A 22,532-nucleotide genomic window follows, 5' to 3' on the forward strand; every position below is an offset into this window, starting at 1 on the left:
TTCCCGAAAATGGTAGAACTACAAAGTACACCCGGTCCCGCAAAAAAAAAAGCCCTACACATCCCCGTACACGCACGTATAAAAAAGTTACGGATGTCGGAATATGGCGACTTTTCAAAAAACAATTTTTTAACGCAGTTTTGGATTTGTTTTTAAGGGGTCAAATTGTAAATAAAACCATATAAATTTGGTATCCCCGGAATCGTACCGAAACACAGAATACAGGGGACATGTCATTTTGGTTGCACAGTGAACACCGTAAAACCAAAGCCCGTAAGAAAGTCGCAGAAATGCATTTTTTCTTCAAATCCACCCCATTCAGAATTTTTTCCCTGCTTCCCAGTACATTATATAGAATAAATAATGGCGGCATCATGAAGAAAAATGTGTCCCAGGAAAAATTAAGACCTCATATGGCTCTGGGAGCGGAGAAATATAAAAGTTATGGGGTTTAGAAGGAGGGGAGTCAAAAACGAAAATCAAAAAATGCCATCGGCGGGAAAGGGTTAACTTCAAATACTTCTGTCCCAAAGTCACTATGTAAAGTTTCTCACAACACCGTATATATAGCAGCTCAAATACAAAGTAACTGCAACACAAAAGTCTCACGTATTCTCTGAATTACAGCAAAAACAAGATACAAACTTACATTTCATATCCCATACCTTATACACAGTACGAAAACCTTACCGGCGCCTGTATATACCCACTGCTACAATCACCGCAGACGAAGTCGCGGGTACCAGCTAGTTCTACATATCAGAAAAGTGTCAAATTTGTCTGGTATCTTCTGTTCCTCTAGCAAGCTCTTGTAATTCGTGAAGGAGAGAAGCTTCAGATTAACGCCGAGGCCGTGGTGGTTGGGGACTTGGTGGAGATCAAAGGAGGAGACCGAATTCCTGCAGACATCAGGATCATCTCCTCCCATGGTTGCAAGGTACCTCAATCATATCTGTTACTCTTAGAACTTTCTAGGAATGGTTAGGACGGATATTCTGAGTCATGGAAAGTTCCATGAATGTTGGAAGGATCTCAGGTCTTTCTTCTACAAGTCACAGAAGTATTATATCTCCTGCCAGGTGGACAACTCCTCATTGACTGGAGAATCAGAGCCACAGACTCGATCCCCAGAATTCACCCATGAAAACCCTCTGGAGACCAGAAATATCTCCTTCTTCTCCACCAACTGTGTAGAAGGTAAGACTGAAGAGTCCATGGACACAACACAGATAGTTGAGAAACCAATATGACAGCCACCAATGTGGAGAACTTAGTGTCTCTGACCCGCCAAGTGTATCCAAGGAGAGAATAATAATATTGTTGTGTCCATTTGGACGACTTATCTTCTATGGGAATTAAAAACGGTTAACTAGAAAGATAATTCATGCTAGCACTATGGACAGGCAGAAGGATGAGAACAAGCTGTATTGATAATAAAGTGATCACAAACTGTCCTCTTGCAAACCTGCCAATAACTGTACTATTTCCCTGCAGTGCCCCCACAGGTGAGGTGAAGCATTACAGTGTCCATTCATAAAAAAAACCTTGAAAAACTCATACGTATCTCTATGTTTGTAGGTACTGCTCGGGGTATTGTTATAGCTACAGGAGATCGCACAGTCATGGGCCGTATTGCCACCCTGGCTTCAGGACTGGAAGTAGGCCGCACTCCTATTGCCATGGAGATCGAGCACTTTATTCATATCATCACTGGAGTGGCCGTCTTTCTCGGTGTCTCGTTTTTCATCCTTTCCCTCATCCTTGGCTACTCTTGGCTGGAAGCCGTCATATTTCTTATTGGTATCATAGTAGCCAACGTACCCGAGGGTCTTCTGGCCACAGTCACGGTGAGTTGACATCTGTGATCACTATTCTCGATCACTATTCTCATCTCGATCATTTTCTGATACTTTATTTGGCTCTCTTCATAGGTGTGCTTAACCCTCACGGCTAAGAGGATGGCTCGTAAGAATTGTCTTGTGAAGAACCTTGAAGCAGTGGAGACCTTGGGGTCCACATCGACTATCTGCTCTGATAAGACGGGAACCCTGACACAGAACCGAATGACCGTGGCTCATATGTGGTTTGACAACCAAATTCACGAGGCGGATACCACAGAGGACCAGTCAGGTTGGACATGATAACTGATGATGATGTCATCAACATTTTAGACATTCTTTGCTTGAGGACATAAGGCTATATTAGATAAGATAAGATAATCCTTTAATAGTCCCACAATGGAGAAATTTCAGTGATACAGTTTCATAGATGGTACAGTAGTATATAACAAGAGAGAAACACATACAAGCTCATGGCAGATAGAGAAATCCTAGGAATCATAGCAACTAAAAAGAAAGAAACACAGACACACGGCAGGATCATCTAGTTCTCTGTGTGAAGTTATGTTAATAATACAGCCGACTGTGGTTGGAGGACATGAGGAGGGGTCACAGCATGTAGATATAACAGCCAGAAACATTTTTGCAGAGGTGGGGGACATATGCAGCTATCATGATAACATGTGGCAGTTCCTTTGGTAGGTGGTGAGATCTCCTGCTCACAGCTGATAGTTTGATATCTTGCATCAGCACTATTGTCCTTTTAACCACAACAAATGCCCCAAATGTCCTTCATCACAAGCCCTCCTCCTCCTCCTCCTTACCACTGTGTTCTACTGCCCAAAGAAGTCTGAAGCCATCCAGGTAGACAGGGTGCTGCTCTCTTGCCAAGCTTCCATAACTCCTGGGGTAGGTGGGTGATGGTAGGTTTCCAGGCTGTAACAGAGTCCCACGTGTCCACAGTAATAGAAAGAAATACCAGTCAGCTGTAGCATCTTCACACATCAGCAATAGACGCCAAAAATCATCTCCTTGAAAAGAAGTCCGCATTTCCATATAGGTTTCTCTTCCATGCCGCATGGAGTCCATGCTGTCCTGGGGGGATGGTAATAGGCACATGTGTAGACACAGGAAACCAGCTGAACCAGGTCTTGAGTCCATGCTTTACAATAGAAACAAAAGGAACAAAAAACTCCACAGGGTCTTCCATTCGATTTATAGTTGCTAATTCATAGTGCTAGTTTCTTGGTTACAGGATTTTTGAAGATACAGAGAAAAAGAGTGAGAAAGGAAAGATAAAGGTTGCTCCAAGCTTGGAGCCCTCTATCGAGGCAGCCACTAAGGGCGCCAGGATATGGATATATAGCATACGGATATGGGCCAGGTCATTGACAATGTAGAATATGGGTGATAGACGGATCACTTAGTCTCTATATACCCGACCTAATTACCCTTTACCTCTCATTTAGGGGCAACCTTTGATAAGCGATCTCCTACATGGACGGCCCTGTCTAGAATCGCTGGACTGTGTAACCGCGCTGTGTTTAAAGTGGGTCAGGAAAAGATTCCCATCTCCAAGGTGAGTGATCAAGGAAAGACTAGGAACCCTGCCCTAGAGGAATCCATTAGATTTGGATCTAATAATGTACTGGATAATGGTAGGTAATGTGTTATCATAGATGCAAAGACCGATTCTATTATAGGTAGAAGATAGATACATAGTTAGATATCAGAAAGATAGATAGATAATAGATGGATAAACAGAAGGATAGACAGATATATAGTTCTTATAGGACATGCCCAGTGATTCATCTTTCTCATGTTATCAATGTTTAGAGGGACACCGCAGGAGATGCGTCAGAGTCGGCTCTTCTTAAGTGCATTGAGCTTTCTTGTGGCTCAGTAAGGAAGATGAGAGACAGGAACCCGAAAGTGGCCGAGATTCCATTTAATTCAACAAACAAATATCAGGTGGGTAGATGATGCAGCCGGGGTCAGTAGTTTGTCCAACCCTACATGCCTGACCTACGTGCCCGGGTAGCTGGCATCTTGACAGTCGTTGAAGGCCCAGCAACCAAGGAAATCATCCTTCGAGATGACTAGGCACGGTAATGGACATCCACTTGAAGAGTAACCTGTGAGCTTTTACCCTTCTCCTTGAAGATGGATGATGTTTAGGGTATAACATCACAAGATATTCATTGTGTTTTCTTTCTTCTACAGTTGTCTGTTCATGAACGTGAGGACAGTCCCGATAGTCACCTGCTGGTCATGAAGGGGGCCCCGGAAAGGATTTTGGACCGCTGTTCGACTATTATGATGCACGGAGAAGAACAACCTTTGGATGAAGAGATGAAAGAAGCTTTCCAGAATGCCTACTTTGAATTGGGAGGCCTGGGCGAGAGGGTCCTGGGTAGGCATATTTGATTCTGATACTGGGAAAGGTCATAATTTGGGAGGAGTCATTCATCACATGCCAGTAAAAAGTGCTGCCATTTTATTCTCCTTCCACTGCTCCATATAGTCATCGCTGTAGACATTTTATCACAGGTTGGGGTTAGAAAAGAACACCAATGTCCATTGTGTGACTTATCCACGTGTCTTCCAGGATTCTGCCACGCCTGTCTGCCTGCTGACGCGTTCCCACGTGGATTCAAGTTTGACACCGATGAAATTAACTTCCCGATCACCAACCTGTGCTTCATAGGGCTCATTTCTATGATAGATCCGCCCAGGGCTGCCGTACCCGATGCTGTTGGCAAGTGCCGCAGTGCTGGCATCAAGGTAAACTTACGACAGGGCCGGCTACAGGTTTTTATGGGCCCTTGGGCGACAGAGCCTCAGTGGGCCCCTGTAAAGGAGGCGGGGAGGTCGAGACACTGTGCATCGCAGATAAAGCGAGTGACGTCACGCAGGAGTGTGGCGTCACCAACGCCATACCTCCCAATTTTTAAAGAGTAGAAAGAGGGGCAAAATGCGCGCTGCGGCAAATTTGGCTCCACCCACTTTTATGTTGATTCCGTCCATTCTCATTCAGTTATCATGTGTTCCCACACAGTATGATCCTCCTACAGTCACACGTAAATTATATGCCCCCCTCCATCTCTGCCCCAGTTTCATATACACCCTTCCTCTGCCCCCAGTTTCATGTCCCTCCCTCCATCTCTGTCCCCAGTTTCATCACGTTCTCCCCCTTCATCTGCCCACAGTTTCATGCCCCCTGTCTCTACCCCAGTGTCATGCTGTTCCACCCCCCCATCTGCCCCAGTGTCATGCCGTTTCCCCCCCCTCCCTCTTCATTTACCCCCCCAGTTTAATTAGGCCCCCTTCATCTCTGTCCCCAGTTTCATGCCGTTCTCTCCCCACCCCCTTCATCTTCCCCAGTGTCATGCCGTTCCCCCTCTCCCCTTCATTTGCCCCGCAGTTTCATGGGCCCCCTTCATTATGTTCACCTTAATATTTAATACATAAGCGATTAAAGCAGGAGCTGTGAGCTGAAATCGGGACAGGCAAGTGCTGGGGCGGGCAAGTGCCGGGGGGCCCCCAGAAGCTCTGTGGGCCCCGGCACTTGCCCGACTATGCCGTGCGCTGACGCCGGCCCTGACTTACGATCTTGAATATTAAAATATTATGGCTCTTGCATATGGTATTGACCAGATACTGGCCCACTAAAGGATTGGTAATGCTGGTGGGACAGTCATTGATGGAGTTGTACAGGACAGGCCATTGGCCCAGGTAAGAGTCTGGAGGATAAGGATACCTTCTGACTTGAAACAGCAATGCAAAGTAGGGACAAGATCTTCTGAAATGATGGACTGAAGCCAAGGTCAAACAAAGAAAGCGTGACGCATTTCGGGATAACCCCTTGAGGAAGGGGTCATTGGCAACTCTTCAACACATACCAACTAGGTTGAGGTCAAGGTCTTTATCCAATCATGAGTAGGACGACACAGTTATGTGTGTTGCATCCTCATTACCTATCCTTTAGGGATGGATGACCACTTTGAAACCTAAGGAAATGGACCATAGAACAATTTGGGTGTCTTCAGCTGCTCCATTATTGCGTTAGAGTCTGGGTCCACCAGAAGTTCTTCTGGTATTCTGGTGGGCTAGTCTGACACTGGTTGGAACAACGAATGAGTAAAGATCTTCTCCTCTCTGCTGTTGAGGTTGACCAGAGATGATCTTCCTTAAAGACATGACCCCAAAAGCAAATTCTCATGAAACATCTACACATGGTGCTATTTTGCAGGTTATCATGGTAACTGGAGATCATCCCATTACTGCCAAAGCAATCGCTAAAGGTGTTGGTATCATCTCAGAGGGAAACGAGACAGTGGAAGACATTGCAGCTCGGCTTAATATCCCAGTAAGCCATGTCAACCCCAGGTAAGTCTTCCTGATGACACTGAAGGGTCGATGTGCAGTACAAGGGTATCACCACTAGGGTGCAGTACAGAGTCGTTTCAATTAAAGTGTACTCGTATTAGTCATCAAGTAATGACCTATATATACTAGACATACCATGTGTCCTTTTTTGGTTTTTCATTAATTTTTTTTGTTGTTGTGTGTCACGAAACTAAAACTAACCCAAGCATGATTGTTAAAAATAGCGGTGACCCATATTAAATATCTCAGTATGCTGGCTCACTCTGCTGGTGAAGAGGCAGTATAGCATCCGGACTGTGACAAAGATGACTAATGCCCCACTGATGGTAACCGTTGGCTGGCCAGATAGAGTTGATATATGAGTGCAAGTTATATTCACTCACTTGTAATGTCATGTGTGACCATAGCGCGGACGATATATAGATGACATCTCCAAAATAACCAATTTCTCCATCTCACCAGGGAAGCCAAAGCTTGTGTAGTCCATGGCTCCGATCTGAAGGACATGACCTCAGAACAGTTGGACGACATACTCAAGAATCATACCGAGATCGTCTTTGCTAGGACATCACCGCAGCAGAAGCTGATCATCGTAGAGGGTTGTCAAAGACAGGTAGCATTGAGATAGGTGAATTTTGGGTGGCGTTACCTTTTAAGTCACAGTTTACTTTTTTGGAATTGAACTTCTTAAAGTAAACATCATGTCCCAACATCAACAACACTTCATTGACACCATCGACATCCATGTCCCAAAGCAACGTCACTTTATAGAGGCCAGTGCTAATAAGGCTAATGCTTACTTTTTTGGGGGAACCAAATGAGATATCCCATTTCTTCCGCAGGGTGCTATAGTGGCTGTGACCGGTGACGGTGTCAATGACTCTCCGGCCCTGAAGAAGGCGGATATCGGTGTGGCCATGGGCATAGCCGGTTCTGATGTCTCCAAGCAAGCGGCAGACATGATCCTTTTGGACGATAACTTTGCATCAATTGTGACTGGAGTGGAGGAAGGTTTGTAAGATCCGTAGTTTCCCCTCGGCCCCCAACCCTTTTATTACTAGCCTGTATACATGTATTGAGATAGTCAGGACCTATAAGTATCTGGGTGTCCTCCTCAATAATAAACTAGACTGGGCTGATCACCTGGAGTCGCTGCACAGAAAGGGCCACAGCAGGCTCTACCTGCTCAGGAGGCTGAGGGCCTTCGGAGTCCAGGGGCCACTTCTTAGGGCCTTTTTCAACTCTGTGGTTGCTTCAGCCATCTTTTTTGGTGTAGCCTGCTGGGGGAGCAGTATATCAACCAGGGACAGAAATAGACTTGACAGGCTGATCAGGAGGGCCAGCTCTGTCCTGGGGAGCCCCCTGGACCCAGTACAGGTGGTGGGTGACAGAAGGATACCGTCTGTGGTGACCTCCATGCGGGAGAACAAATCCCACCCCATGTATGAGACCTTGATGGGACTTGGCAGCACTGTAAGTGACCGTCTGCTTCACCCCAAGTGTGAGAAGGAGCTATCGCAGGTTCTTCCTTCCAACCGCGACCAGGCTGTATAATCTACATCAGACCAAGCGAAGATCACTCCGCACAGAAAACTAATGATTATGACTATGAATGTCCTCCTTCTTTCTTTTTCCGTTCCTTAGCTGCTATGGACTCCTAGTATATCTTCTCTTCTCAGCATATGTGTGTCTACGTCTGTATTATATTACTGTGTATTATCCTGTATCTGTATTACTATGCTGCTGAAACATGCTGAAATTTCCTCACTGTGGGACTATTAAAGGATTATCTTATCTTATCTATATTGGTGGACCCTAGACATAGGTCACGTTCCTCTTTAGAGGACTTCTCTAGGCTTGACGTCTTATGAAATTTTTCCCTGGAAGAGGCAACCACTGAAGGACCTCTCCTTAAATCAACCTCAATGAATAGAAAAACAAGAGCATGAGAGCCTAGAAACAGGACTCTTCTTGTTTCTAAGGAGTCAGGTCTACATGGGAGTCTGTCATGTGATCTCCTCTTTGTCATGTCACAAGATGGTTTTTGGTACTTTTGGGCACCATTTGCATCATCCAATTAGCTGAAGTCAAGGCTATTTTGGAGAGATGATAAATTAAATGTTGACACGAAGATGCGTTACTGTCCCTTTAAGTAATCACACGAATAATAAAAATTTCCTATTCTTATTTTTTTAGGCCGTCTGATTTTCGACAACTTGAAAAAATCCATCGCATATACGCTGACCAGTAACATCCCGGAGATCACGCCATTTTTACTCTTCATCATCGCCAATATTCCTCTTCCTTTGGGCACAGTCACCATTTTGTGTATTGATCTGGGCACAGATATGGTGAGTATATCTTCTCTCTGATCGTATCCAGTGGCGTGAGACTGTAGAGCACTCATATTGACTCTCCCATATCAGTCACACACTTACATCTTTGTAACTTGGTGACATCATTGAGGCAGGAGGTTCACGGAAAATGGTAACTCGCCCAAATTATTTTCAATTGTCTCCACCAATTGTCACCCTTGAGACCTTAAAGGGAATATGTCACCGGAAATGTATCGATTTTTTAATCTAAGTTTTTATGTTAATCATATTTTTTAAGAATTTTTGAAAATTTGTAAAGAAAGTTTCCATGATATTATCTCCTATCTATCTATCTCCTATCTATCTATCTCCTATCTATCTATCTATCTATCTATCTATCTATCTATCTATCTATCTATCTATCTATCATCTATCTCCTATCTATCTTTCTCCTGTCTGTCTATCTATCTATCTATCTATCTATCTATCTATCTATCTATTAAAAAGTACTGTATTCTGAAAGTTTCACTCTGACCACTAAGCCTAATAATAATAATAATAATGATAATAGACTGACATTTTTCAATCCTGTAAAGGGATTCTACCATTAAAATTGATTTTTTTTCTGCCTAACACATAGGAATAGCCTTAAGAAAGGCTATTCGTCTCCTAACTTTAGATGTCTTCTCCGGCCTGCCGTTCCGTAGAAATCCCGGTTTTCGCCGGTATGCAAATGAGTTCTCTTGCAGCACTGGGGGTGGGCCCCAGCGCTCAAAAGCACTGGGGGCGTCCCCAATGCTGCAAGAGAACTCTCTGGCGCCGCCTCCATCTTCTTCAAGAATGGCCTCTTCACGTGTCTTCCGGCGATGGCTTCAAACTTCTAGGCCTCGGGCAGCTGACTGCGCATGCTTGCCGGCCACAAGAAAATGGCCGCTTACAATAATGTGTAAGTGGCCGTTTTCTTGTGGCCAGCGGGCATGCGCAGTCGGCTTTGCCCTAGGTCCAAGGCCTAGAATTTTGAAGCCAACCCCTGGAAGAAGACGTATGAAGAGGCACAGAGCATGTCTGGAAAACTCTCCCTTAGACCTCAATGAGATGGCTCTAGTCTATTATTGCCTATGGTCATGAGAATGCTGTAAAGCGTATCAATAAATGTTGTTAACAGAGCAGAAGAGAAGCTCAGGCAAGATGGCCGCCCCCATAATCATGTACAGAGAATGGAATAATAAAAATATACAATCAAAAAATAAAAATAGATTAGGAAATGTGATAGATTTCATTAAATTAATTAGTGAAACATTCCTTTAACTTATTTTTCTGCTCCTTTATTCAGGTCCCTGCTATCTCCCTGGCCTATGAAGCTGCAGAAAGTGACATAATGAAAAGACAACCCAGGAACCCACGGACAGATAAACTAGTGAACGAGCGTCTAATCAGCATGGCATATGGGCAAATTGGTGGGTATTGGTCTTGTAGAATGTTACAAGAGTGCAGTACCACTTATGACCACTAGCTGGAGATAAAGAACCTTCTCATATATATAACTGAACCTTCCTGTTCCTGTAGGGCTTATATGACTTACAGAGGGAGCTGTTTCTCAGCTTCTTGACTGTTAGTTCAGATAGACATTCAGATGGTGCAGTTGCGCCCCCTAGCTGAGCACTCTCAGAGAAAAATCTGGCCCATTGAGAGTTTCCCTTTAAATCCGTCCTAACACTGTTTTATGAATCATCCCCCTTTAAGAAACGTCTTCTATCCTGTGACATGTAAAGGCTCCTATGGTCCCCAGGTCTTGAATCCTGCTTGTTCTTCTCCCGCATCAATGACTCTACGCGGTACACACGGCTCTGTTATTTATTCATTACCGCTGAACCGGCTTTCATTATTTAATTAGCCTGCCTTTCAATCGGAAGAAAAAAATAGGCCAATTTGTTTCCAGGTCTGAGCCGCAGAGATTAATTGCTCTGTTTGGAAAGTGAAATTACAGATTACGGCGGTGCAGTTACGTGACTGGCGGAGCGGGGTGAGGGGTATTGCTGTTCTGTGGAGCGTCAGGAATAAATTGTTCAGTCTATCTGCGGATAATTGACAAAGCTTCTCTTGTATCTCGCCTGCCTGAGATGGATGCGAATCCAGCAGTTAATTACCGGAGAGTCCGCGGACGCGGCGCAAAACTAGGTTAAGCATTGCCTGCTGGGACAGCCTAGAACCTCACTAATATATCAAAGGACTATACTAGCGACCATCCATGTTGTCAACTGCATTGACTAAGGACGTACCAATACATACCTGGCCGATTCTTCCACTGGCTACAAGGGTTCGGGGATCGGAAAAGATCGGATTCCGATCGGCAATCGAGTAAATTTCACGATCGCGATCGGAATTCCACTCCCGATCTTTTCCAGCAGGATTGAGGTCGGAGGTTATCTCAAGATTGGCTCAACCCTAAAAGTGACTTTTGCCTTAGAGGTTGAGCTAGGGCTAGGGTTGAGCAATCGGGATCGGAAAAGATCGGATTCCGATTGGCGATCGAGCAAATTTTACGATCGTGATCGGCTAGGAAATGATTGGAAATCAGATTTTTAAATCGATCCTGAAATCTCAAGATCGGCTCAACCTTACTGGCTACCCATTGCCCAGCAACTGGAGTCTAAAATATCGTCCCCTCCCTATATCTCTGACCTAATCAGACTGAGCCGAACTGGTTCGGATACAACTGTAAGTGAAATTATTATAGTTCAGGGAGTCTTCAGACCCCGCAGTATAATAGGAGTAGGTCCAGGGGGAGTTGTAAAAAACTAAAAAAAAATTCATAACCATCTTCCCTCACCTCTTTCGGGTCTCCTCGTGGTATCTCATGACCTCTGTCTTCATCCTCTAGCCATCTGGTGCTGTTGTACACCAGGGGTGATTGGGCTTCACCAGTGACATCATGACGTTCACCGTGCCCATGTCATAGCTGAGGTCCAATTACAGGCCTTAGTGTTGACCCTAGGCACAGAAGAACACCACGTGCTCTTTTGTGACGTCATGAGTCCAGGGGAGGAAGAAGCAGATTGATGTAGGCCGCGAGAAGGCCAAAGAGAGTTGAGGGAAAATGAGCATAAATGTTTTTTTTTTAGCTTTTACACTTCCCTTTGGCCTACTCTGCGGTCTGAAGAACCCTCAGAGTATAATAATTTACCACAAATCACGTTACGGCGGCCACTTTAGATCCAGATCCCCCAAGATGAAACCCAAATTGTTCAGGTTCGGTAAAAACCCGAACAATTTGGAATATTCAGGACAAATCCGTCTCTCACTGCCTCCCCACGTGCAATCTCCAATCTTCGCGAGGCCTCCTTCTTCACTCTGCTCTTATCCGCTCTTCACACAACCAATTTCTCCCATGCATTCCCCATACTCTGGAACTCTCTACCTCAATCCGTATGACTGTCTCCGGCTATCACAATTAGAGATGAGCGAGCCAGTTCGCACCAAATTGGATTCGACAAGAATCACTATTATACATCATACCTACAAACTGTCCTTGGTTCAGTGGGACAGTATCGGATTCCGGGTCCTGTCGCGGTCAGAGGAAGGTATGTCCCGGCTTCAACTCATCTGTGTCACAGATGAGTTGAATACAAGAATGGTAAAGCAGGAGCCGCCTGCTCCCTGCTTTACCAATCAGTTCCTGTCTGTCCTCAAAGATTAATAGGCACAATGTGATGGTGTTACTTACATCGCACCTGCAGGTTTTTTGTTTGTCATGAAGAGGGGTATTGTGGGGGCATTAAACTTGGGGCAGATGGAGGGGGACATTAAACTTGAGACACCTGGAAGTGGTCAATAAACTGTGGGTGTAGCTGAAGGGGAGCATTACATTGTGGGGGCACCAGAAAGAGGGAAAAAAATGAATAAAATAATGCAGACACCAAAAATAATTCAGACCCCAGACCTTTAAAATAATTCACACCCATAAAATAATTCAGACTCTAGACCCTACCCTTAAAATAATTCAAACCCTAGACCAGACCCCGATAATAATTCAGACCCCAGTAAAGCTCAATAAACCGTGCCATAGGTTGGCCTAATAATACTTCCATATAGGTGTCCAAATAGCGATGCTATACAATGTTACAACTAGAAATGGGTGAACCGCTTCGTCATGAGCCAGGTTTCACTAAAATATCCCAATATGTTCAGTTTTTAACAAAACCGAACAAGTGGGCGTTCGTCTTTGATGAACTAAAATGGCCACTAACTCTTCATCCCCCAGAGTATAATAGTTGAAGGCCCAGGAGAGGTGTAAATTTTTTTAAAAAAGTCATAATCCCCTTTCCTCACTTCCTTTGGGCCTCCTCACAGGATCCAGCAATCGCCTGGTGACTTTATGCACCAATCTTCAATGGAGTTATGGAGACTCCAGGATTATTAATTTTTTAAAAAAATTTTTACGGTTCGATGCTCGGTATGGCCATGTCCTCACTGAGGCCCAATTACAGGCCTCAGCCAGGGCCGTTTTAACACATTATTGGGCCATGCGCAAAGATTTCATAAGTGGGCCCCCCATCTAGAAATACCTGACCTGTACAAATTATAATGCTCCCTCAATGGCCCCCACATAATATAACGCCCCTTAGTGGCTCTCACTAATGGCTCCATGGTGGTCCCATACAATATTCCCCTCATAATCTCCTCATCCAGGTTGCTCCCCATAAATTCGTGTCCCCTTCCATTTTGCCCCTACAAATTCATGTCCCCCCACTCCCCTGGTTGCTCCCACAATATCATGCCCCCTTCAGATTACCCTCACAATATCATGTCCTAACTCCAGGTTGCCCCCACAGTAACATGCCCCCCTACCCCCCAGGTTGCCCCGATAGTGTCCCAGATCCCCCCCATATCATGTCCTCACCCCATGTTGCCCCCACAGTATCAAGTCTCCCCACACTGACATGACCTGTCAGGTTGCCCCACAGTATCATGTCCCCCCACGGTGACATGCCCCCCTCAGGTTTCCCCCACAGTATCATGTCCCTCCACCCCCAAGGTTGCCCTCATAGTGGATGCCCCTTCCCCCGTTGTCCCAACAGTTTCATGTCGTCCCCTTCTCCCCCCCAGGCTGCTTCATTACATGTTACATGTCCCTGACTGTATATATCAAAGAAAAAACCCAAACAGCGTTACTCACCTTTTCTCAATCCCCACGTTCACTCCTCTCTCTGGTCCCGGAGTCTTTAAGGAGTCACAGGCATGATGTAAGAGACGTCATTACATCACACCTCCTTCTCCAAGACACCGGAAGCAAAGAAAGTGGTCGGGTGGTGAAGCAGGGAGCAGACGGTTCCCAACTTCACCACTGGCTTCAACTCATCGGCATCCTGTACATCAGGACAGCAAATGTAGGACTGCCTCGCTGTCCAAAGGGAGCCCCCTCTACCATAAGGACTGGTGCAGGTGCACCGTTGGCTCTATGGTTAAAGCTGCCCTGGCCTCATTGGTGCCCCCAGGCACATGACTTCACTGAGGAGACTGAGAGAGCTCTGGACGCCACGGGGGTCCCCAAAAGAGGCGAGGAAAGGTGAGCTTTGTTTCTTACACCTCCCCTGGGCCTCCACCTATTATACTCTGGGGTCTGAAGAGATTACAAAATATAATCTTCTGGTTCGATCTGAACTTCTTTATACCTGAAATGAATCATCGAATCGATCCACCAAATGAACGTTGGGATTGACCTAGTACAGTACTGTGGTTTTAGGAGGACCTAGTGTAGTACAGTGGTTTTAGGAGGACCTAGTACAGTACTATGGTTTTAGGAGGACCTAGTACAATACTATGGTTTTAGGAGGACCTAGTGTAGTACTGTGGTTTTAGGAGGACCTAGTGTAGTACAGTGGTTTTAGGAGGACCTAGTACAGTACTATGGTTTTAGGAGGACCTAGTACAATACTATGGTTTTAGGAGGACCTAGTGTAGTACTGTGGTTTTAGGAGGACCTAGTGTAGTACAGTGGTTTTAGGAGGACCTAGTGTAGTACAGTGGTTTTAGGAGGACCTAGTACAGTACTGTGGATTTAGGAGGACCTAGTACAGTACTGTAGTTTTAGGAGGACCTAGTACAGTACTGTGGTTTTAGGAGGACCTAGTACAGTACTGTGGTCTTAGGAGGACCTAGTACAGTACTGTGGTTTTAGGAGGACCTAGTGTAGTACAGTGGTTTTAGGAGGACCTAGTGTAGTACTGTGGTTTTAGGAGGACCTAGTGTAGTACTGTGGTTTTAGGAGGACCAAGTGTAGTACTGTGGTTTTAGGAGGACCTAGTACAGTACTGCGGTTTTAGGAGGACCTAGTGTAGTACTGTGGTTTTAGGAGGACTTAGTGTAGTACAGTGGTTTTAGGAGGACCTAGTGTAGTACTGTGGTTTTAGGAGGACCAAGTGTAGTACTGTGGTTTTAAGAGGACCTAGTACAGTACTGTGGTTTTAGGAGGACCTAGTGTAGTACTGTGGTTTTAGGAGGACTTAGTGTAGTACAGTGGTTTTAGGAGGACCTAGTGTAGTACTGTCGTTTTAGGAGGACCTAGTACAGTACTGTGGTTTTAGGAGGACCTAGTGTAGTACTGTGGTTGTAGGAGGACTTAGTGTAGTACTGTGGTTTTAGGAGAACCTAGTACAGTACAGTGGTTTTAGGAGGACCTAGTGTAGTAGTGTGGTTTTAGGAGGACCTAGTACAGTACTGTGGTTTTAGGAGGACCTAGTACAGTACTGTGGTTTTAGGAGGACCTAGTGTAGAACTGTGGTTTTAGGAGGACCTAGTGTAGTACTGTGGTTTTAGGAGGACCTAGTGTAGTACTGTGGTTGTAGGAGGACCTAGTGTAGTACTGTGGTTTTAGGAGGACCTAGTGTAGCACTGTGGTTGTAGGAGGACCTAGTGTAGTACTGTGGTTTTAGGAGGACCTAGTGTAGTACTATGGTTGTAGGAGGACCTAGTGTAGTACTGTGGTTTTAGGAGGACCTAGTGTAGTACTGTAGTTTTACATAAATAATACAATGTATAACTCCATACAGTGATGAATTATCACTACACAGTGACCAAATAACAGCTAAACTTACAGTATAATCTAATAACAGCGCTATATAGTGTCTGAATAATTCTGCTATATATTATTAATCGTGGTCACAAACCTCGGACAACCCCGTCCTAGACCTGGGTCCAGAGAAGCTTTCATATGCAGCAAAATAAAAATGACTTCCTAAATGGCAGTGCCGCCTGTTGTATCTGCTAAGACCCCATCTTAGAGTAGGATATACTTTTACGTCCCCCCCTACTTACTGTATAAGCGGCTGCAGGCCCTGTCTCACGACCATCTATTGACTCTCCAGGAATGATCCAGGCCCTTGGTGGGTTCTTCACCTACTTTGTAATCCTGGCGGAGAACGGTTTCCTGCCCTCGCAGTTGTTGGGTATACGCTTGGACTGGGACGACCGGTCAAATAACGCTGTAGAAGACAGTTATGGGCAGGAGTGGGTAAGTGGTTCTGTGCATTTAGCAACGCATGTGTTTGACCAAAAGTTGCAAAAGCATCTACTGTGTTCTCAGAAACTGGGACAGTGCTGAGCATGTAGGACTTGTCCATTCACTCCAGGAGGCAATGTACTCCTGATGATGTCATCATCTAGACGATTTCCTGTTCAGGCTGACGTCAGTGATGTCACTGCTCTCCATGGATGATGTCACTTAATGTACTGTAGAAATTTGATTGTATCAGATGAAGGTCCCTGAGGAATGGAGTACCAAAACCTACAATGATCTGCATAATGTTGAGGAGGCCATTTCTGACCACATGCGTGGTTTTAGGAGCACCTGGTATAATAAAGTAGGATTGGGAGCACCTGGTGTAGTACTGTAGTTTCTAGGAGCACCTGATCTAGTACAGAGAGTAGGTGATCTTTGTAGTAGTAGCTTTGAGGTATCTTCTAACACCAGTCCTTTGGTTACTTCTTCCAGACCTACGAGCAGCGGAAAGTGGTGGAGTTCACCTGTCACACGGCGTTCTTCGCCAGCATCGTGGTCGTCCAGTGGGCCGATCTGATCATCTGTAAGACCAGAAGGAACTCTGTCTTCCAGCAAGGGATGAAGTAAGGAGCTTGTAGTACCAAATTCTGGGTGCCAATTATTAGTCATTAGGCATCATGTACCATAGTAAGGTGGTCCTCTCCACTATCGGTCCTGGCTTGACCACCTATGAAGGATGGACTATGACCCAGCCAGCCTTCCGCAAGGGTGGGAAGGGGCCAAGGTGTCCCATAATAGGTGGCATTTCTTCTCCATGATGTATTCCCCTGGTCTTCAGGAACTTTTCTGAGCTGCAGTATCCCACCAACCCAATAATCTCCTTCTCCCCAGGAACAAGATTCTGATATTTGGCCTACTGGAGGAGACCGCACTGGCCGCGTTCCTGTCCTACTGTCCTGGAATGGATGTTGCCCTCCGAATGTATCCACTAAAGTGAGTAGTGCCATATTGCAACAGCCGCTGTTGCTCTCTGTTATCAGCCAGTTGCATAACCATTTAGTCATTGATAAGTTATTACCAGACCCAACCGATATCAAACCAAAGTCTCGACTCTAGAACTGCCACTTAGTGGGATAACTCACTTTTTGTCAAGATTTTTGTAAGCCGTATCCATTTTCGGTATGGCACATGCAGATCCAAAGAGCTTACAATTAGATTGTAAAGCAATGAAACTTAGGGACTAACTTGAGATGCGTTTAGGCGCGACATTTCCTATACTGGTGCTATGTTACAGGTGTGTCCACCAGATGGCGCCAGATGAATAAAGTTCAATAACTTGAGGACACATAAAACATCTCTTTGGGTCTTCACTGGAGACTGGGGTTGAGTCGATCTCGAGATTTCAGGATCGATTTTAAAATCCGATTTCCTATCATTTTCCAGCCGATCCCGATATTTGCTCGATCACCGATCCCGATCGCTCAACCCTACTGGAGACCAAATTTTGATAGATATTATTAAACAGACCCCTGTTTTTGGGAGGATAAACTTAAAATATGCCAAATTTTTTTGTAATAATCTTGGCAAAATCTGGCATGTGCAGATCAGAACATGCCAGAAACCACACCTGTAAAGGAAAAAAACAAATATATATATTTTTTATTATTTACATTTTTATCAGCAAAGAATGTTTTTGTTTTTTCATATTGTCTAAATACTAAAACGTTTTTTCACATTATTTTTAGTCCCACGTTGGGACCCTTCAATGGCACCAATAATACACAGAATTTTTATGTTGCATGTATACATTCACTTTCAGTATAAGAGGGGAATACCCCACTGTAGTAAATTCTGATATCAGAATAGGATATTCCCATCTCCATGATCATATTTAAACTTGTAGCTTAAAGGGTATTCTCACATCGAGCTAACATGGTCAGAACAAGAATACAAGGCTTCTTCTCCTGACCGCTGAGAAGGTTGTCACAGAAACAAATATGGCTGTTTTATGCTGTTTTCATAACTCTCATAACGGTAAATGGGAGTTATGGAAACAGCATTGCACACTGGGGATCCAACGCGGAAACATTACCATTATAATTACTGGAAGGATCAATTTTCATTTACTTTGTCTCTTTCTTGCAGGGTGACATGGTGGTTCTGTGCCTTCCCGTACAGTCTCCTCATCTTTGTATATGATGAGGTCCGAAAGCTGATCTTACGTCGTGACCCTGGAGGTGAGAAAGAATAGGCACAAGAAACAATATATAACTATTATAATACTGCCCCTATGTACAAGAATATAACTACAATAATACTGCCCCTATGTACAAGAATATAACTACTATAATACTGCTCCTATGTACAAGAATATAACTACTATAATACTGCTCCTATGTACAAGAATATAACTACTATAATACTGCTCCTATGTACAAGAATATAACTACTATAATACTGCTCCTATGTACAAGAATATAACTACTATAATACTGCTCCTATGTACAAGAATATAACTACTATAATACTGCTCCTATGTACAAGAATATAACTACTATAATACTGCTCCTATGTACAAGAATATAACTACTATAATACTACTCCTATGTACAAGAATATAACTGCTATAATACTGCTCCTATGTACAAGAATATAACTACTATAATACTACCTCCTATATACAAGAATATAACTACTATAATACTACTCCTATGTACAAGAATATAACTACAATAATACTGCTCCTATGTACAAGAATATAACTACTATAATACTACCTCCTATGTACAAGAATATAAGTACTATAATACTGCTATGTACAAGAATATAACTACTATAATACTACCTCCTATGTACAAGAATATAACTACTATAATACTACTCCTATGTAAAAGAATATAGCTACTATAATACTGCCCCTATGTACAATAATATAACTACAATAATACTGCCCCCTATGTACAAGAATATAACTACTATAATACTACCTCCTATGTACAAGATTATAACTACTATAATACTGCTCCTATGTACAAGAATATAACTAATACAATACTACCTCCTATATACAAGAATATAACTACTATAATACTGCCCCTATGTACAAGAATATAACTACTATAATACTGCCCCTATGTACAAGAATATAACTACTATAATACTGCCCCTATGTACAAGAATATAACTACTATAATACTGCTCCTATGTACAAGAATATAACTACTATAATACTGCCCCTATGTACAAGAATATAACTACTATAATACTGCTCCTATGTACAAGAATATAACTACTATAATATTGCTCCTATGTACAAGAATATAACTACTATAATACTGCTCCTATGTACAAGAATATAACTACTATAATACTGCTCCTATGTACAAGAATATAACCACTATAATACTACCTCCTATATACAAGAATATAACTACTATAATACTACCTCCTATGTACAAGAATATAACTACTATAATACTACCTCCTATGTACAAGAATATAACTACTATAATACTGCCCCTATGTACAATAATATAACTACAATAATACTACTCCTATGTACAAGAATATAATTACTATAATACTGCTCCTATGTACAAGAATATAAGTACTATAATACTGCTATGTACAAGAATATAACTACTATAATACTGCTCCTATGTACAAGAATATAACTACTATAATACTACCTCCTATGTGCAAGAATATAACTACTATAATATTGCTCCTATGTACAAGAATATAACTACTACAATACTGCTCCTATGTACAAGAATATACCTCCTATGTACAAGAATATAACTACTATAATACTGCTCCTATGTACAAGAATATAACTACTATAATACTGCTCCTATGTACAAGAATATAACTACTATAATACTGCTCCTATGTACAAGAATATAACTACTATAATACTACTCCTATGTACAAGAATATAACTGCTATAATACTGCTCCTATGTACAAGAATATAACTACTATAATACTACCTCCTATATACAAGAATATAACTACTATAATACTACTCCTATGTACAAGAATATAACTACAATAATACTGCTCCTATGTACAAGAATATAACTACTATAATACTACCTCCTATGTACAAGAATATAAGTACTATAATACTGCTATGTACAAGAATATAACTACTATAATACTACCTCCTATGTACAAGAATATAACTACTATAATACTACTCCTATGTAAAAGAATATAGCTACTATAATACTGCCCCTATGTACAATAATATAACTACAATAATACTGCCCCCTATGTACAAGAATATAACTACTATAATACTACCTCCTATGTACAAGATTATAACTACTATAATACTGCTCCTATGTACAAGAATATAACTAATACAATACTACCTCCTATATACAAGAATATAACTACTATAATACTGCCCCTATGTACAAGAATATAACTACTATAATACTGCCCCTATGTACAAGAATATAACTACTATAATACTGCCCCTATGTACAAGAATATAACTACTATAATACTGCTCCTATGTACAAGAATATAACTACTATAATACTGCCCCTATGTACAAGAATATAACTACTATAATACTGCTCCTATGTACAAGAATATAACTACTATAATATTGCTCCTATGTACAAGAATATAACTACTATAATACTGCTCCTATGTACAAGAATATAACTACTATAATACTGCTCCTATGTACAAGAATATAACCACTATAATACTACCTCCTATATACAAGAATATAACTACTATAATACTACCTCCTATGTACAAGAATATAACTACTATAATACTACCTCCTATGTACAAGAATATAACTACTATAATACTGCCCCTATGTACAATAATATAACTACAATAATACTACTCCTATGTACAAGAATATAATTACTATAATACTGCTCCTATGTACAAGAATATAAGTACTATAATACTGCTATGTACAAGAATATAACTACTATAATACTGCTCCTATGTACAAGAATATAACTACTATAATACTACCTCCTATGTGCAAGAATATAACTACTATAATATTGCTCCTATGTACAAGAATATAACTACTATAATACTGCTCCTATGTACAAGAATATAACTACTATAATATTGCTCCTATGTACAAGAATATAACTACTATAATACTGCTCCTATGTACAAGAATATAACTACTATAATACTGCTCCTATGTACAAGAATATAACTACTATAATACTGCTCCTATGTACAAGAATATAACCACTATAATACTGCTCCTATGTACAAGAATATACAGTAACTAGTATAATACTGCTCCTATATACAAGAATATAACTACTATAATACAGCTCCTATGTACAAGATTATAACTACTATAATAGTGCTCCCATGTACAAGAATATAACTACTATAATACTACTCCTATGTGCTAGAATATAACTACTATAATACTACTTCTATGTGCTAGAATATAACTACTATAATACAGCTCCTATGTACAAGAATATAACTACTATAATACTACTCCTATGTACAAGAATATAACTACTATAATACTGCTCCTATGTACAAGAATATAACTACTATAATACTGCTCCTATGTACAAGAATATAACTACTATAATACTGCTCCTATGTACAAGAATATAACTACTATAATACTGCTCCTATGTACAAGAATATAACTACTATAATACTGCTCCTATGTACAAGAATATAACTACTATAATACTACTCCTATGTACTAGAATATAACTACTATAATACTGCCTCCTATGTACAAGAATATAACTACTATAATACTACTCCTATGTGCTAGAATATAACTACTATAATACAGCTCCTATGTACAAGAATATAACTACTATAATACTACTCCTATGTACAAGAATATAACTACTATAATACTACTCCTATGTACAAGAATATAACTACTATAATACTGCCCCTATGTACAAGAATATAACTACTATAATACTGCTCCTATGTACAAGAATATAACTACTATAATACTGCTCCTATGTACAAGAATATAACTACTATAATACTGCTCCTATGTACAAGAATATAACTACTATAATACTACTCCTATGTACAAGAATATAACTACTATAATACTGCTCCTATGTACAAGAATGTAACTACTATAATACTGCTCCTATGTACAAGAATATAACTACTATAATACTGCTCCTATGTACAAGAATATAACTACTATAATACTACTCCTATGTACAAGAATATAACTACTATAATACTGCTTCTATGTACAAGAATATAACTACTATAATACTTCTCCTATGTACAAGAATATAACTACTATAATACTGCTCCTGTGTACAAGAATATAACTACTATAATACTACTCCTATGTGCAAGAATATAACTACTATAATACTACTCCTATGTACAAGAATATAACTACTATAATACTACTCCTATGTACAAGAATATAACTACTATAATACTGCTCCTATGTACAAGAATATAACTACTATAATACTGCTCCTAT

The 22,532-nt window shown here is 41.7% G+C and overlaps 1 protein-coding gene across 1 annotated transcript in view; it reads left to right on the plus strand.

The window, feature by feature from the left end:
• The window catches only part of LOC142214328 (sodium/potassium-transporting ATPase subunit alpha-2), a 37,175-nt gene that overhangs the window by 13,273 nt on the left and 1,370 nt on the right, over positions 1-22,532 (plus strand). Inside the window, exons 6-22 of the mRNA XM_075283253.1 lie at positions 803-937; positions 1,080-1,197; positions 1,579-1,847; positions 1,932-2,130; positions 3,308-3,417; positions 3,675-3,809; positions 4,062-4,251; positions 4,447-4,622; positions 6,091-6,227; positions 6,690-6,840; positions 7,070-7,238; positions 8,424-8,578; positions 9,876-9,999; positions 15,907-16,052; positions 16,533-16,663; positions 16,932-17,033; positions 18,186-18,277. Of these exons, the coding sequence (XP_075139354.1) occupies positions 803-937; positions 1,080-1,197; positions 1,579-1,847; positions 1,932-2,130; positions 3,308-3,417; positions 3,675-3,809; positions 4,062-4,251; positions 4,447-4,622; positions 6,091-6,227; positions 6,690-6,840; positions 7,070-7,238; positions 8,424-8,578; positions 9,876-9,999; positions 15,907-16,052; positions 16,533-16,663; positions 16,932-17,033; positions 18,186-18,277 (2,539 nt within the window). The remainder of the gene's footprint in view (positions 1-802; positions 938-1,079; positions 1,198-1,578; positions 1,848-1,931; positions 2,131-3,307; positions 3,418-3,674; positions 3,810-4,061; positions 4,252-4,446; positions 4,623-6,090; positions 6,228-6,689; positions 6,841-7,069; positions 7,239-8,423; positions 8,579-9,875; positions 10,000-15,906; positions 16,053-16,532; positions 16,664-16,931; positions 17,034-18,185; positions 18,278-22,532) is intronic.

This window comes from Leptodactylus fuscus, chromosome 7 (genome assembly GCF_031893055.1).
Source record: "Leptodactylus fuscus isolate aLepFus1 chromosome 7, aLepFus1.hap2, whole genome shotgun sequence".
NCBI classification, from domain to species: Eukaryota; Metazoa; Chordata; class Amphibia; order Anura; family Leptodactylidae; genus Leptodactylus; species Leptodactylus fuscus.